The sequence below is a fragment of the Gavialis gangeticus genome, unplaced genomic scaffold, assembly GCF_001723915.1.
Source record: "Gavialis gangeticus isolate Ggan-Ray unplaced genomic scaffold, GavGan_comp1, whole genome shotgun sequence".
Classification (NCBI taxonomy): Eukaryota; Metazoa; Chordata; order Crocodylia; family Gavialidae; genus Gavialis; species Gavialis gangeticus.
In genome coordinates, this window is record NW_017728997.1 from 367,936 (window position 1) to 386,104 (window position 18,169).

At 44.2% G+C, this 18,169-nt stretch overlaps 1 protein-coding gene and 1 long non-coding RNA gene across 4 annotated transcripts in view; one reads left to right on the forward strand and one right to left on the reverse strand.

Annotated features, from left to right (window-relative positions):
* Positions 1–7,944, reverse strand: part of RBSN (rabenosyn, RAB effector) — a 34,061-nt gene extending 26,117 nt beyond the window's left edge. For all 3 annotated transcript variants that reach the window (XM_019504643.1, XM_019504641.1, XM_019504642.1), the window contains exons 1-2: positions 7,698–7,944; positions 695–838 (exon numbers count right to left, since the gene is read on the reverse strand). In XM_019504643.1, coding sequence (XP_019360188.1) covers positions 695–838; positions 7,698–7,860 — 307 coding nt within the window. In that variant the 5' untranslated portion in view covers positions 7,861–7,944. The remainder of the gene's footprint in view (positions 1–694; positions 839–7,697) is intronic.
* Positions 7,945–8,987: 1,043 nt separating this feature from the next.
* On the forward strand, positions 8,988–17,956 carry LOC109288878. Its single transcript, XR_002095232.1, has 3 exons — positions 8,988–9,280; positions 15,855–15,967; positions 17,811–17,956. It is a non-coding gene; the product is annotated as an uncharacterized LOC109288878 (long non-coding RNA).
* Positions 17,957–18,169: the final 213 nt, after the last annotated feature.

Consider the following 18,169-nt stretch of genomic DNA (forward strand, 5'->3'; position numbering starts at 1 on the left):
ACTGTGGCATTGATGCCTACACAGTCAGATGGATTGCAGATTGGCTGATGGGTCATACTCAGAGGGTGGTGGTGGACAGGTCATATTCGACCTGCGGGGAAGTGGGCAGTAGAGTCCCCCAGGGCTCGGTCCTTGGGCCCGCGCTGTTCAATTTCTTTATCAGTGATTTGGACAATGGGGTGAAAAGCAACCTGTTTAAATTTGCTGATGATACCAAAATTTGGGGTGAGGTGAGCACACTAGTAGGGAGGGAAAGACTGCAGCAAGACCTGGATAGGTCGCAGCGGTGGGCTAACAAAAACAGGATGCATTTCAATACTCACAAGTGCAGGGTCCTGCACTTGGGCAGTAGTAACCAGCAGCACACTTATAAGATGGGAAACTCCCTTCTTGAGAGCACAGAGGCAGAAAGGGATCTTGGGAGTTATTACTGACTCCAGGATGAACATGGGCCGACAATACGAGGTCACGGTTGGCAGGCCTAACCGGACCTTGTCGTGCATCCACAGATGCATCTCAAGTAGGGCCAAGGAGGTGATCCTCCCCCTCTACGCGACACTGGTCAGGCCACAGCTGGAGTACTGTGTCCAGTTCTGTGCACCCCATTTCAGGAGGGATGTGGACAACATGGAGAGGGTCCAGAGGACGGCCACCCGCACACTGGTGCCACTACACAACTTTCTTGTCTTCTTACCTAGTTCTTGGGGCTCCCACATGTATGGGTCCACTCCGCCATAGCTGAATGACTCATATCGCTCCTGAGACCCAGCGTCGGCTCGCTCATCGCTTTCTCGTTTCAACAATTTCTTCTTAGCTTTTTTAGCCTTTTGGACCAGACCTGGAAAACAGATCAAACACTAAGTAGGCAGCTTCTGAGCACAATTCACTTAAAATCATGGTAAGGTTCCTCAGCTCTTTCAGCACAACCAGTTCTTTTTAAGCAAATTTAACATGGACTTTGTTCCTATACAAAGACAAGGTGGCCGGTTGTCTAGAACTACATGTCCTTCTGTCAGGCAGTGGTTGGGTGGGACGACTGACATCATTTGGCAGCACCCAGACCTCCCAGCAACAAGTGCAACAGGACCAGTCATTACTTGAAACATATCAAGAAAATTCCCATCTAAAAGCAGCTAACTGTTAATTAAGAGATTGTTACATCAGGTCCAATTCTGTAATATACTTTCCAGTATTTTGGTTCCCAGTGATTCTGCTGGGATTTAGTGGGATTAGTGGGACAAAGACTCAAGGCAGAGAACTGTGTCTATAAACATAGCTTTCTGATCAGAACTTACAGAAAGCAACAGAAAATGACCAGCAAATGGCTTATTGTTCCATTAGGCATTACAAAGGCATTTGTTTTAACACAGATCTGCCTTTACTGCAGTACCTTTGTTTCCAAACATTGTGCTTACAAATAGCATTGCTTCACAGTACTTTGTTACGCTCACTCTGCACAAAAGCAAGCAACCTAAAGAGTCATTTAGACATACCACAGCAGTGAACATGGTTTAGATAGCAATGCGTTCTGCCACATTACTTCAGACATGTTAGAGGAAGAGGGACATAGTCAAGCAGACCCAAGCAAAGGGCTGGAAATCTGGAACCCCATGTTTTCATCCCTGTTGCAATATTTGCCTCTAAAATCTTGGCAAGGCATTTTAACATTCTGCATTCAGCTCCCCCTTCTGTAAAGATATGGGAATACTTACCCACCAGCTCACAAAGGTGTTATGAGAATTAATCAGATGTATGCAAAGAGCTCCAACATTGAAAAAATCACTTCATAAATGCCAAGCAATATAATAACATCATAAAAAGGTAAATTTTTTCTTACTTGGCCCAGATTGATGGAAATAAAATTCTGTCTGTTAAACTATCAGCCTCATTATCAGTAGCTCACAGGAATCCCCTGTACCCTGAGGCAGACATATTTTTCACATATTTTATTGGTGAAATAAACAGCACTAGACAAAGAACCAGATGAGAGAACATTTGAAAAAATGTAATACTTCTACTTCATTAAGCAGCCATTAGCAAGCAGGTAAGCAGTCCCATGAGGACATGGCAAACCACAAACTAGAAGGCACTATCATGTGCGTATTCTAAATAGACCGTCTCACATGTATTCACTGGAAAGTAGTATCCTGTCTTTTCAAGAAACAAAGTTATAAGTAAGAGATCCTGGTTTTCTCTGTTTAAAAATTGCATATTCTCTGATTTTAAAAGAAAGAAAAGAAAACTCACAAATTCTCTGATTTAAAAACCCAAAATGTGCAATTAAAATGAAAAGCCACTATATCTATATCTATATATCAATTGAACACAATGTTTTATTGATATATTTACAATTTTAAAGCAATTTGGAAACTCACCATCAGGGCTCAGTACTCGGGCCAGTACTCTTTAACATCTTCATTAACAATCTGGATTCGGGAGTCAGATGCGAACTGGCAAAGTTCGCAGATGACACCAAATTATGGGGGTGGGCGGTCACACTGCAGGACGGGCTGGGGATACAGGCCGACTTGGACACACTCTCAAGGTCAGCTAACCAAAACCTAATGGCCTTCAATGTAGAGAAGTGTAAGGTGCTACACCTCAGTAGGAAGAACCTTCAACTGGCTCGGCAGTACTACACTCGCTAGCACCACAACCAAAAGAGACTTGGGGGTCTTGACTGACCACAAGATGAATATGAGCTACCAATGCAATGCTGTGGCTGGCAAAGCAAACCAAACTCTGGCATGCATCCACCAATGCATCTCAAGCAAAACTAGGGATGTCATCCTCCCACTTTACCAAGCCCTAGTGAAACCGCAGCTGGAGATCTGCATCCAGTCTTGGGCTGTTCCACTTCAGGAGGGATGTGGAAAAGCTTGAGAGACTCCAGAGGAGAGCCACTTGTACGATCCAAGGCCAGGAGGGCAGGCCATATAAGAAAAGGCTGAGGGATCTGGGACTCTTCACTCGGGAAAAGAGAAGGCTCAGGGGGGACTTCGTAGGAGCCTACAATTATATAAGAGGGCTACATCATGACCTGGGAGAACAGCTGTTAATCAGAGCTCCCCAGGGGATACCAGCCACAAACTCCAGGAAGGCCGATTTAGACTAGACATAAGAAAAAAAGTTCTTTACAGTCCGAGTGTCCAGGGTCTGGAACAGACTCCCCCCAGAGGTGGTGCAGGCACCTACTCTGGACTCTTTCAAAAAATACATAGATGTTTTTGTTGCTGGGGTCACTTGATCCCAGCTGACTTCCTGCCTATGCCAGGGGGGCTGAACTCGATCTCATGAGGTCCCTTCCAGCCCCTAATGTCTATGAGATCTATGAAAGTCTACCAGTGCCTCAATGACCATCATAAAATAAATTCTAAGTACCTATGAATTTTGATATTTGATTTTGGGTTTTTTAATCATGGAAAAAAATCAGGGCTCCCCCTGCCCCGTTCACTCATCAGGATGCAGATATAGGCCCCTCACTCCCCACCCACAGCCCCTCTGGCCCTGCCAGTGTCCCTCACTCCCCACCCATAGTCCCCCCACCCCCAGCCCTGCCAGACAGGGTGGGGCCTGGGTGCACAGCTCCCTTCCCCCCGCAGCTGCTATTGGGGAGTGGAGCACAGAGCCCAGCTCTCCCTCCCCAACAGGCAGCACAGGAGGAAGGGGGTGGGGGTGCAGGCTACCCACTGCGGGCTTGAGCTCCCTGCCCTGCTGCCCTCCTCCAGGTCCTCCGCAGGAAACAGAAAAAACAGATCCCTGGTCATAATACAGGTTATGCCATCCTTGCCTGGACATTTTTGCTAACAGATATATATTAAACAGTGATAACAAAAACAGCCTGAGTTACCACCATAAGCAGTTCCTCACTACAAATAAGGAAGTAAAAAAATAGTTGCCATTTTTAGAGAAAAGGAAACTCAGTCACCCTGCTGAGATTTGATTTTTCAGGCCATGAGTTTGCCAGTAGCATGACTGATTCACCCAAGTCTACATGAACACCTTATCTTGCTCAAGATGTTCCAGTTTCATGACAGTATTAAGTTCCAGAAAAGCCCATGTTTAAAAAAATTGATAAATCAAGCTAATATACTGTGTTTAGCTATTAAAAAATATTCCACAATACAAATCCACCACATAAATAATAGGTGCAACAAGTCAAAGTTATTATACCACATTTACTAAAAATGGAAAACTGATGTGACAGCCTGGTGATACATTTTTATGTTTTTTAATATGAGTATGTCACCATGCCATACATATTAAGGATGTACTCAGTTTTCTACCTTGTTACCAGTTACCAACATTAACTCAGTTAAAATTTACTCAGATACCGTGCTATGGCTATATGGCCTAAAACAAAGGCAAGAGTAAAATTTGACCTCACTCTCAAGGAGACAAATAGCTTGTGTGCGTCATGCAGAATTGAACATATTTTTGCTGATTAAGCAACCATCTGGCCTTTATATTTTGTTCTAGAAATCTCACTGGGAACACTATAATTGAATGGTTTTTCTATAATTGAATGGATGATGTATTTTTCATATAATACCAGTCTTCTGCAATGTAACAAACTGGGGTTCCACAACGTTTTGCAGTAAAGGCTACATTATTCAGCCTTCTGCATAGAAGGCTTTTTTGTTGCAGTATGACACAAGGTAAGAAAACCTGCTTTACTGTAACAAATGCCTTGTACTATACAAAATTGATAAAGCCTCTTTGGGTCAAGGAATAGGTGCATGAAAAAGCCCCTTTCCCTCTTCTGCTGTACACCAGAGATTACACAATTTTTTCCTAAAGTGGACCTCAGCCTCAAAGAGAGACTGCAACACTGATATTTAATAACAACACAATAAAGGCAGCCTCACTGAAGTCAGGCCTGGGAGTAAAGATACCATAAAAAGCTGAGAAATTTTCTCTTCTCATGGACCACTTCTGATTTCAGTCATGACAGCAGCCTCACTCTCTCTCCTCATTCCCAATCAAGTAGACTGCTTACAGACGTTAAAGAAAGAAAAAAAAAAGGGGGGAGGAGGTACTTTAAAATTCATGCACCCCCATGCTGAGCTCAGTGCATGTCCAGAAAAGGCATCATATTAGATGTTGGGCAAGCCAGGTGCAACTATATAGACTGGGCACTTTAGTAGGGCTTTTTTGGTGCTTTTATTTAACAGCTGATTGAATCAGCTTTAGAAAGTGCCAAAAAGCCCTGCTGAAGTGCCCAATCTATACACATGCTGCAGAGCTAAGTCAAACTAACTGCCTCTTGTGGTAAAGCAAGTTTTTGGGAGCTTTTTTCCATGTCTGTCAGCACCCATAATGTCTCTGTGGAAACCACACCAAGTGCTGACAAAGTAAAACAATATTAAGAATATATTCTTCAGTTTATCAGTGTAAAAAGAAGTGATATCTCCTTAGCACCAGTCTATTCTCCACAACCAACAGGAAATGTTTCACAAACAGGCTTGAAAAGAAAATCAGCTTTGCACACTGACAGTATCAGGGAGACCCTTGTCCTCCAGAGGACAAAGGCACAAAACTCAAGGAGTTTTGTGTTCTGAAGTGTAACATATACAAGAACCTAGAAATAACAAACATCTGGAACTTAATGCTGCCAGGTTCCTGGCTACCACAGCTCCTTGAAGCCAATGAAAGTGGAGGGTGCTAATTTTCTTGCTGGAAGCACTCAGAACCTCACAGAAGCTTGTTTGTTATTATAGGAGAGAGGAAGCAAGGTTGAAAGTTATCCTTATGTGACCCTAACAGACCCACGAGGGATCCCCACACTCCTTACTTGTCACTGTCCCACATTCAAAATTCCCAGCAAGGATATTCCCTCCAATTCAGACAATATCTTAATCTTACTCATCTGGAAGTTGTCAGACTTGTTAAGTGAACCAAAGAAATAAGGTTGTAAACAGCAGCAGGAGCTACGTATTTCCAACATGTTGTTCCTCTCAAGTTTATTTTTGGTTTGTTTGTTTTTTCTGTCTGAAGCCAAGAGAGTCATATGGCATTAACACAGCTCAGGTAAGAGTCTTTTGTCTTACCCACCTGCAATTAGGACACAGTGATGTCAGCAAGAAATTGCTTAAAATACTTCTGACATGCAGCGCGAATGCTACATTTAATATAAAAGCAATCTTGTTGGTTTTTATGCTAGGGTGAGTTTTACTGGATGTGGTTTGAATAAGATTGATAGAAAGCCAGGAAATAAAAACAACATCTTTCAAAAACGTAGATTAAAAAAAAAAAAAAAGCTTGAACAGTTACAGCATGAAATTCTAAATTAAAGGCTGTGGTTGATATCAAACACCTCCATGTCGGATTCTAAGTGTTGAGGGGGCTCGCAAAATCTAATCATTTTCTCTCTTAAAACAGGGAAAATGGTATTGGTTCTTTGGTTTGAACATTCAATTACAGTCTCTACAATTAAGATATTATAGCGTTGTTTTAGCCAACAAGAAATAGAGAAAAACTGACCTGTGTGTGTTACTTGACCAAGAAGACAGAAGTACTGAAAGCTAACAAGTAGCCAGAAGTGGCAAAAAGTAAATTAGATTTATAAAAATGTAACTGTAATAAACTTATTAAAAAGCAGAATAAGTGAGGACTTTTAAAAGAGTAAAAAAGATTAAATACATATCAGTGTCAAAGTGCCCTTTTGATAGGTCCTCATAATTATACTAAAAAAAAGCAGTAAATATTCAAGATCAAGGAAAAACAGTTAAGCCTCCTTCTAGGAAAACAGACAAAACACAACAACTGTTTCTGCATATTTTATCTAAATTTAACAATGTATGTGCAAGGAAGTTATGAACTGAATCTTTTGCCATTTCCAAATAGAAAACCTTTACCATCTCCAACTAAAAAAAAAAGTGTTCTAAACTCCACAGAAGTGTGGTATAAACAAAGACAAATTACCCAGCAATGAAGGGGCTGTAACTGACCAGTACAAACTTCCCCACCTTCTAGTCAATTGACAAATTCATAGGCTAGTTTTCAATCTACACCCAGGGAATTTACATAAATAACTCCTATTATATACCAGGATAACTCCTATTAGCACAAACACCAATTCTCTCTTTACTGAGATTAATCACAAAAAACAAAAGGCCAGTATATTTCCATTTTGAAAATATAATGCAATATAATATATTTAGAATGGAAATACTGGCCTTTGTGACTGATGTCAGTAAAGAGAGAATTGGTGTTCGCACTAATAGGAGTTATCTATGTGTATAACAGGAGTTATCTATGTAAATTCCCTGGGTGTAGATTCATAGGCTGGTCTTCAATTTGTCAGCTGACCAGAAAGTGGGGAAGCTTGTACTTGAAGAAAGAATTGGTGTTTGCACTAATGGGAGTTACTTATGTATATAAATAGGAGTTACTTATGTACGTAGTTAGGCATCTGAGAATTCCAGTGATTATTTAGGTGCCTAACTTCAGCCAACAAGTTAGTAAACAACAACAAAAGCTTTTCCTTAAAAATCAACAACTCTATAGCAATTTTTTGGCCTCCCCACTCACACAAAAAATAAGCTTGCCCTCTCCATCCTAACTCATTTTAATCAGTATTTTAGCAACTTGAAACTTCAGGCTCTTTTTCAGAGTCTGTAACGCACCCATTTGTCATTGCACGGAGTTTTACCCAAGAGCCGGACGTAGTGAAGCACCCATCAACCACCTCTTACTTTTGAGCTGTCCCTTGACATCCCGGTCTTCACTCGAGTGCTCCTCTTCGTAGTGTGACTGAAGCTGATAGAAGGACTGAAGATCCTTCAGGCACAGCGGGCACAGAAAGCCCTCTCGCACCTCCCCCGGGTCATCAAACGGTGGCGGGTAGCTCGATGCCATGACCGTTCCACGGGTCTCAGCAGCAGCGGTTCAGGCCTGTGTTCTTCAGCGGCATCGCACCTGAGCCAACACCGAGCTACGGGTGGAGAAGCAGCATCGCCCGTGGTGCCTGGGAAGAGACCAGCAGAGCAGTTATCACACCCCCCACGAATGGCTGAACCAGTCACTTTCTCCCGGCTTAATAACCCGGCTGCAGCTTACAACCAGGACCTCCCAGAGAACTGAGGAAGCCCCACGGCCAACATGGACCACCGAGCCAGGGGTGCCTTCTTCGTGCCCCCTCGAAGGTGCCAAACACACAACTCATCTCAGGCGGCCCAAACCCTTCCACGCCTGTGCTGGGCCCAGCCTAAACCCCAGGGGAGAGGGGCCCTTCATGGGAGAGGGGCCCTTCATGGGGGAGGGACCCCGGGCCCGCCCCCAGCCTCGCTTCTCGGCTCGGCTCGGCTCGGCCCGGCCCGGCCCGGCCCGGCCCCGCCCCGGGGTGAGGCACGGCCTGTCCGGGCCCCGACCAGCACCAGCACCACCTGTGAAGAAACCCTCCAACCCGCGGGGTCCACTCACCTACAGGCCCAACGAGCGCTGTGGGGTGCGGCGCGCCGAGCGCCGAGCCAGCAATAGCACGGCCGAGGGGGCGGGGCCGAACGCAGGGCGCGCCGCTGAGCGCCGAGCGATGGATGGGCGCGCGGGGCATGCTGGGAAAGGGGCGCGGGGCCACGCCGCGGTGCCTGTGGCCCGGCTTGGGAGGCGCCACCTGGGCCTTTCCCGCCTCCTGTGCCCAGCCCCACGTGCCGTGCGTGGCCTAGCGCCGCTTGGCCGCAGAAGCCCACCCACCACCTCAGCCGGCTGGGCCCTGTGTCAGGCCATGGGGCAGGTCCACACGTTTCCAGTGGCTTCTTTCCTCCAGCAAGGCGGGCTAGCGAAGAACTGCTGCCGTCGCCAGGGACTGGCTCGCTTCACGCCTGGCATTTGTGCGAGGCAGTCGAGTGCGCCCACCTGTGGCAAAGGTGGATGCGGTGGCATGAGGCAGCCGGTAGATGCAATCGCATGTTGGGTGCTTCCAGTGAAGACCTGGAGAATTGGGTCTATTGCGCGTACTGGAGTTGGCCTGCTGGCCACCATGGCTGGTAACGCCTTGCATATAACGTGTGTGTCTATGTGCACATGCTCCTGTGAGACGGATTTCCAGATCGTAGCCTGTTTTGAGTGGGTTTCAAGCCGTGGGATCATGTATTTTAGGCCCAACCCTTCCATTGGCTGCCAGTGATAATTCTGAAGTTTGCAACCGTGCACGTGAGCATGCTGGGAACAGACCAGAGGTTGCCAATAGGCCCGACAGGTTTCGTTCTCATAGCCCCCCCTGCAAAGTTGTATGTTTGGTCCTGCTCTCTATAGCCTAGACCCCACTTTGCTCCTCAAGGTAGGAATAAAACCCAGGAGCCTGGGTTTGGGTGCTTATCTTGCTGGGATCCTTTGCTCCTAGTTGACTTCCTGCCCCTGGGGCAGGGGGCTGGACTTAATGATCTCCTCAGGTCCTTTCCAGCCCTAATGTCTATGAAATCTATGAGTCCCAGTAAGAACTTTGGTCTCACATAGTCATGTATTGCCAAAATATGCATCATGTCCCACTTACTGCTTTATTTCAACTGGAAGAGGCCTGTGCTGTACTACTGCATATTAGCTAGACCAGCAGTTTCCAAACACTGACAGATAAATTCACTGACAGTGTATCACCAATTTAAAACAATACAGGATGAAGTACCACCAGAAAATTTGTGTCATATAAAGTAATTATAATCAATTTGTTAACACTGAGAAGTTGTGTGCATACCACTGAGGGTGGACATCATAGAGAACATTCCGGTTTTCTGCTGCTCTGTCCTCTATTGATACAAAGCCCGATGCCTTTATGTTCTCCATTTTTCTCTTCAAGAAAAATGGAGAACATAAAGGCATCGGGTTTCATATCAATAGAGAACAGAGGACAACTGTCCTCCATGATGGCCACCCTAGTACCACTGGTGGTACACGTACTACAGATTGTGAACCGCTGACCTAAACTAATGAGTCCCAGCTTTTTAAGGCTCAAGGCACCCCTCATTAGACTCAAAGCTTCTACAATTGTTACGAGTTGAGCAGCACCCTATTTCAAAAACTAACTTATTTGTTACTGTGCTCATCTTGCAGAGGAGCTGAGTAGTGGGGACAAGGGAGTGTGACTAAGCAGGGGTAAACCTGGGCTTGTGCTTATGTACTAATCTCACACCTCCTACACCCATCAAAGAATTCAAAGAATCTCACCCTGGTTAAGAATAAATGACCTAGACATATGACCCCTTCTTACATTATTAGTACTCAATAAGAAATAGGATGTTTCTGGGCACTGCTATGAACAGAGTCTCTTTATCTGAGGGTCAGTCATTTAAAACCACTTCAGCTCCCAGCAGGAGTCAAGGGTTATTATTTTCCAAGGTACAAGGGGGTAAGTGCCTACCTCCCCTTGGACTTAAAAGTTCTTCCCAGATAAGTGGTATTTGGTGGCCTCGTGAGATTAATTTGATGGTTCTCATTTTCACCTAGCTCACTACTGTAGTTTCCACTAATTAGCAAACTTGATAGAGGCCAAGAACTGGGTGCTCCACATGACCTGTCATACTTTTGATATATCAGAGGAATTCTGTATTCTGTATTCAGTTTGCTTATTTTTGTTCTGCTTGACCCATGCAGAGCTCAGTATTCACATCTTACCATTCCAGCTCTTTCATTTTTTTAAAGCCAAGAAGAGCAATTAGTCCATGCTAGAAACTAACCTGGTATCACATTTTGGCATCTGTTCTGCAGTCTGATCCAGGTGGGCAACCCACACTACATTATCATTTTCATCACCTTTTGCATCACACTGAATTTGGCCCATTTTGCTGTTACATGACTGCAATCTTACAGAAGCATAAGGGGGAAATAAAGGCTCAGAACTGACCTGATTTAGTCACAGGAATAATTGAATGTTACAAATAACCAAAGGAGCTGAATTTTTAAACAACCAATTTGAGTTGGATCCATTACTCTCTATTTTTCAAAACAATGCAGCCTTGGTTCAATTACTTGCAGAGAGAATCAGGCAGCTATGAAAAAGAACATAGAATCCCACTTATAATCACTTCCCTCTTTAGGATGGAAAACGCAGGCTCAAGACCAATTTGCTGTTAAAAGCAGAGATGACTTTAATGATACTGTAAGGGAAAAAATTCCCCCCTTAAGATACTGCAGCTCTGATGCTATTAACAAATTGTATTGTATTAATTTCAAAACATAAGAATGTCCTCAGCCCATAAAGACAGAGAAGAAAGAATGTTAATTTCTGCACTGTACCAAGGCAGTACAATTGGCTTAAGTATAAGGTCATGCTTATCTATACTGCTGCTGGTATCCATGGTCATCTATATAAGTGCTTTTAGGATATCTTTTCCTGGGGTTTATGTAAGAAAAATGGTGATATGTAAAAAGGATCCAGTCTGAGGAATGTGTTAATAAACTTGTGGCTCACTAATTATTATTAGATGGGATAACCTGGTGGTTTCTTTTTCAGTGTGACAAATAAGTAGAATTTATTTTGAATGACATGTTATATATAAAGCCATCAAGATGTGCATGTGCTTTAGGACCCCAACCCTGGCCACTGATCTTATGCGTGCAGTACCCTGTACCTATGAGATCTCACTGAAACCAATGGGGTTCTTCTTGCATAGATCTATGGCTAGTATCTGGATGTGAATAAATATACAGCTGACTTTCCCCTTCTTCCATTTCCTGACACTTGTTGTCTGACCTGATTTACTACATCACTTCTCTAGTAAGCACCATTCCCTGTGAATAATTAGGGGTGTGAGTCATGACTGCAGGTTTGGGCTCTCAGGCTTTAGTCCTGTGGTTTGTTCTCTCTGGGAGTCCTCAGCTAGTGCTGAAGAAGTCACAGGGTAAGGTTTTGTCTCTATAAGGGAAAAGCCTAGAATAGCTAATATGGAAGAGTAGCAACATCACTTTAGCTCCTTGTGTGAGTGCTCTTATTCTACACTAAGAATACCATGCAAAGAAACTCCAGTTTGGAGGTAACCTGTTTGGGGTAGTTATTACTTGGCCACCGCCTTGCTAGTTCTCACTTACTTCTGTGGCATTCCCTGGCTTGACAAGCCCTCATGTTGCAAGTCCTTTAGTGTGGCATCAGGTCTTGTCTCTAATGCATGTGATATAATCTCAAAACACTGCTGGAAAATGTTCACAGAAGTGGCATGATGGCTGTCCCACAGACGAGTGTCAACAAGTCAATGGAGTTGTGCCTGCTGGGACTGAGGGTGTGCATTTGACTTAACCGGAGACAGATCTGTGAGAAAAATCATAGTTTAAGTACTATAAATTGCCTAGCAAAGTAGAGTGGGTTTGATTAACAAGAGAGTAGACTTGATATGCAACATTTATCCTGGATTGTATGACACATTTAAACAGACACTGAGAGTCCCTGAGCCAGGGAGTAATGTTCTTTGTAAATGCAGTTAACAGTTTTCAGGCAAGTACTCTCTGCTACAACTGGAACTGTTTGTTCCCATTGTAATGACTACATGACATAGACTTCACGTAAAGGGGGATTCTCTGCATTCCTTAAGGGGACTCTCATTAGTCCCTACAGTAAGTTCATCATGTGGAATAGGAACACTCATGCTGCAAAAAGTGTTGTTCTTGCTTCTTGCAACACAGCCTGGATTTCCCACACCCAGGTTCTTTGTGAATAGGGACCTCCTTACTGCATGCAAATGTCAAAGAGCTGTGCTACACGGGACTGTGCTTGCAGCAAAGCTGAAGTTTTCTTGAATCCTGTACTAGCCTTTCATGGAAAATACCACACGGGGGGACATCCACATGTGCTATTAATTCAAAGTAGGCTTACTGCATAGTGAAAATGCTGTGCAGTAAGCCTACTGGGGAGCATGTCTACATGTGCTCCCTCTTGGGACCAGATTTGCTCCAGCCCTGCTCTCCCCCCCTGCAGCAGCCAGGGCTGCAGGCTCCCCCTGGATAATAGCCCAGGGGTTGGCATGGAGCACAGGCTGGTCCCTATGTGCACAGGCCAGTCCTGATTGTGGGGGGTCCTGATGTGCACAGGGTGGGACAGCTGCTGCTGCAGAGCTCTCCCACCCTATGCATGTGGGGACAAGCCCTATGTCCAGCAGGGCTTTCCTGCACAGCCTGGGGCTGGCCAGGACCAGTCCCAGTCTGCAGCTTGGAGCTGGCTGGGACCTGCCCTTCCTCCACAGGTGCTTCCTAGCCCTGTGCCTCAATCGGGAGATTGGGGCAGGAAGCTGCTGGTGAAGCAGTGTTAAGCTACCCCTGTTAAGAGTCCCCTCCCCTACAGCTGTTTCCCAGCTCTGTGCCCAGATCGCTAGAATAGTCTACTGTGCAATAAAGATCTTGTGTAGACACATCCACAGAGAAGTAAATAACAGGAATCATGGGCCAGACTCAGTAGATGTAAATTAGCATGGGTCCAATAGGCTGTACATTGATTTACACTAGCTCCCAAATTAGGCCTCAGTTTCCATTTTAGGTCCTCTCAGACTGTCTGTGTCTGGAATGATGCCCAGGCTGAAGTTTAAAATGAATTTTGACAGATACCAGTGGTATTGTCTAGACCTTTCTCTCCTATCCTAGGATGTTTTCTTCATACTAAGTATTGAGCTTGTTGTTTTATCTGTTTTAAAAAAGCTACACAGAATATTTCAGTTTCATTTGTGTGTGCAGCCGTCCTCCTGGATGGGAGCAGAACTTCTTGGCCTGTTTCATAATCCTACTGTTGCTAACTGCTAAAGGTGTACAGTGACAGCTGTAGCTTAAGTGCAGTGGGGCTATATTTATGGAGCAAGAAGATCTGATTACTTCTGCAAAACACCACAGCCATGGAACAGTGTGTGGCTGAAGTCCTAAGTGGCCAGGGATTGTTTCAATTTGCGGGATTTATTCTGTGGTATGAAAACACCTCCCAAAGCAAAGTATGTGCAGTCATATCTTCTTGTGAGCCAGCTATACAGTTGGGAGAGATGTTGCACAAATTTTCAAGCTGGAATAGAAGCCTGAAAGTTTGTCTGACATCTCTCCAAACTCCATGGTTGATCCAATAAAAGATATATCAAACATGCACATTCCCTGGACTATCATGACTACAGCAGCACTACAACCTTACTTGCAAAACAATACAGGCCATTAGGAGTACTTAATACAGTTGGAGGGCACCAGTTGAGGAGTGAGCAGAGATGGCTGATGGCTTTAGACCTCTTCACGTTCTCTTGGACAACTCCATACTCAACTCTTCCCAGGGCAGCCTGGAGACTGATATAAATTGGGCCAAAACCATTGGCAGCAACAGGTCATTTTATCTGCTGGGGACCAGTAAGATGTAGGAAGGGAATATGTGGGAACTATTACAGCGGCTTTTAGTTTTCTTTCTTCTGAGGGAGTCTTCCTGGACTGTATTAACTAGTGTTAGGACAACTTTATGCTGGTGAAGCAGTGTCAAGCCACCCTCATGAACTTGGGAATCTCAGGTGGAATCTAAGTGCTGATTCTCATTTATTATCCTATTTCTTCATTTTGCTTGGCCAGGCTTCTGTTTATGGTCTGTTTGAGCCAGTGAAAGATTCCCCTGTAGATAAAATGAGGTGGCTTAAAATTCCAGCCTCCTTTGGGGAGGCTGGAATTTCTGGGAAAGTTTAATGAGCTCAAGGAGGCTCTGGATGACCTTTGGGTGAGGAGTGGGTGTGAAGAGAGCAGTAGGGAAAAGCAAATGAAGGTGGGAGAGTCGAGGAGTTGAGGGAAGGAAGGAAATAGGGGGTGGAACAGGGACAATTTCTAGGCAGTTAAAAGGCACAGTAACCTCTCCAAAGTAACATTATAACTTAAGGTAACGCTGCTTTTTAACTAGAGCTGTGTCGCATGAGGCTCTGTAAATGCAGAGGCAGCCTACGGAAACGCAATTTATGAATGCCACCAGATGGTGCCATAAGCTCATCTAAGAATAACCTAGTGCCTGCTGGACAGCTATGCAGAGATCGTTTCACAAAGTGTTGTCTTACTTAATACTTAAGTTTATTTTTCATTGTTTCTTCACGTCTGCGAAGGGAACCTGTTTTGTCTTGGTGGAGAATAAGGTGCAGTGTCATTTTTTTCAGCTCAGTCCTTTACTGTTACACTTTCTGGAAGATGTGAAAATCAACAGAAGGAAAGAGCAATATCATGCAGTGTGACAATTAAGTTTGCTGTAAATCTGCCTGTCTGCAGTAGCTTCCTGCTGGCATCTCCAAGAGGAAACCCCTGGTTTTCAAATAGATAGGCTGGTTTTAGAAAGCATATGTAATGGTTAAAGCTTGGAAAGATAATAGTCTATCTACTATATCACTATACCTAGTGTAGTTGTTGGGAGCATGGATTAAAAAGCATATTCTGCAGAGAAAACAGCCTGCAAAGCCATGCAGGGGAACCAGGGCAAACAAAATGATGGAATAGGATAATAAATGAGGATCAGCAATTAGATTCCACCTGAGATTCCCAAGTTCACAAGGGCAAAGTAATGCAAGGGATCCAGGCAGGGAATACCAGGCCAGGTACTGGTCAGGGTAGAAGGCTGTGTAGTTTGCATGGCATGTTTGTATATTAAGACCAATGCAAGTGAGTCAGTTCCCCACTTCCATAAGCATCAGATTCACCTAAAAAGTCAAGCTGCACTTATTCTAAGGGAGAGACTATAACAAATGTTTGGCCAGCAAGCCAAAATAAAAAGGAGTCATTGGTGCAGTTCTCTTCTCAAATCCCTTTTAACAAATGTTCAATATACCAGAGATGTTTATAGTAAACAATTTGATGCAAAGCCAAATTGTTTGATTGCTCAGTGTGGGGAGGACAGGAGAGCTGCATTTCCCCCTGAATCTATGATTTTTCTGCTTTGTTTGCAGACTCATCTATCAAAAGTGACAACTTGATGATTTGTAGACAGTGCAGCTGAGAACTTGTCAAACATCATTCATATGATTTGCTCATTAACTGCTTCAGTGTTGTAATGTGCCAGGTATGTGGGGCAAAATTCTGTGTGTCTTCTTGGCCTTCGTTGTAGTGTTATCTCATCCCTTTAATGCAGCCTGAAGAAGTTGGTATATATATCCCTTCTGATGTGCTTGTGTTACAGTGGAAAGCTGGCACTTAAAAAAATAGTTTGAGGTTACATTAAGGAAGGGAATAGAGAATGATCCACAATCCAAAAAATGTTTTTATTTGTGACTATAATTATATTATGTTTCTTCATGGCTGTCCAGCTGGCTGCCCAGAGGCTGAACCCATGTCACAACTGAGGCCTATCGTGTCCCAGAGACGCCTGTGGTGAGCTGTGCCACACATTACTTCCAGAACCAGAAGCAGCATAGCCACCCTCCTACGAGATGGCACCTGGGTTTATTAGCTTTATTAAGAAGTGATAAATAGCCTGAGCACAATGTCATGCAAACTGGACTGCAGAGCTGGCTTGGTGTCTCTGCAGCTTGCCTAGCAAGTGGGCCATGAGGGAAGTAGACTGTGGGGCTTGTATGGGGGCAGAGGAAGGTGATCTGTGAAGCTGGAGATGAAGGTGAGGGGGAGGTGGGCTGCAGGAAAGTGTAGCTGGTAAGTAGCAGCAGCCCCAGAGTCTCAGAGCTGGGACGAGAGGGCCACGTGGGTTAGAGGAGTAAGAGATCTCAGCTCTGGTGGGGCACAAGTAAGTTTGCCCTGACTGAATGGCAGGAAGAGAAGCAGCTACCTCCCTCTCCCCTAGTGGCTGCACCTGAGCAAACTACTGTAATGTAATCCAGCCCCAGTGATCAAGAAGCTGGACAGACCTGACATAACTAGAGGAGACCAAAGTCACAGCATTCAGACGTAGCTCAGAATTGGGTTTAGATGACAAACAAAACTGCCCTTGGGGCTCTTGGATCTATGACTACAATAGCCTCCCTTTTTCCATCCCTCTTTTTATAGCACTAAGCTGAAACTTTGAAAGCAGTATGTCTCAAACAATATGCAGATTGCCCCCAGCTATCACCTTCCTGCTAAGACAAAAGAAACTGGTGTCTTGACAGCAAACAATATGTACTTTTCACAGACCTGTTATTAATGTCATTTGCAACGCAATCTGCTCATTCAAAGACCTTGTTCAAATGATGTGCTTACATTTTGTCTTGACTGCATCTGCTTTGAGAGCTTTCATCAAAGCATGATTATAACTTTCATTTCTCTTTGCTCTTCTCTTCTGCCTCTACTTTTACAGTAGTTTCTGTGGTAATCTCACATATCAGTGGCAGGAGGTTAGTTGATGCTGGAAACACACCCTCTTTGTCCTGCTGTTCTAAATTATTTTCAGATTGTGGACAGTTTCATAAAAGCAACACATCTCCCTTCTGTCTCCCCAGTCATACTCTCAGATGGTTCCAATAGTCACTACAGTGCTGTGCTGCTTGAATGCTTGAATACATACAATTAAGATACTATTCTGAAGAAAAGATGGGAATAAATTAGCTCCCCATGATGTGCTGAGTGTGGATGCTGACTGATATCCACTCCTTTCTATATGACCGTTCGTACTACATAAATAACTTTTTATTTATTAGGACAAAGTCCCCACTCTGTACTCTTTGTATTACTCCTGTGTGCACGCAAGACACAGTGCTTGGTCTTTCTTTGACACTGGTTTCTGAGGGAGTGAAAAATGTCACCCTCTAGCAGGATTCAATCCTGTTTGCAGCTGGAATCTCATTTTAGTCAGGTACCTGCTGAATTGGGATAGATAATCAGGGCTATTTGGCACAAGAGAAGTCAGCAAAAATTCAATAGTTGGCAGCTGATGCAAATGTTGTATTAATATGTTAATCATCTTATATCTGCAGGCATGACATTTTTAACCTTCCATGTTTGATACTACCTCAACTTTGATGTTGCCCAGAGGCCAAGTTTACCTGAGAAAAAAACACCAGAGAAAGAAAGAAAAAATAAGGAAGCTGCTACGCAAGGTTGGTTTGTATTCAGTTGTTGTAAACAGCTAAACCTCAGCTGGTGTTAATCAGCTTTGCTTTATTGGAATCAATGCACTGGTTTGCTTCAAGTGAGGTTCTGACCCTTAGTTTTTTATTAAACCTACAGTCAAACCCTACGCTCGGTTCATGTGAAGTTTCATTACAAACTGAGAATAGGTTTATCAAGAGCTCTTCTAAATGTCATGCACATGAGCCCATTTGTGGCTGGTGAA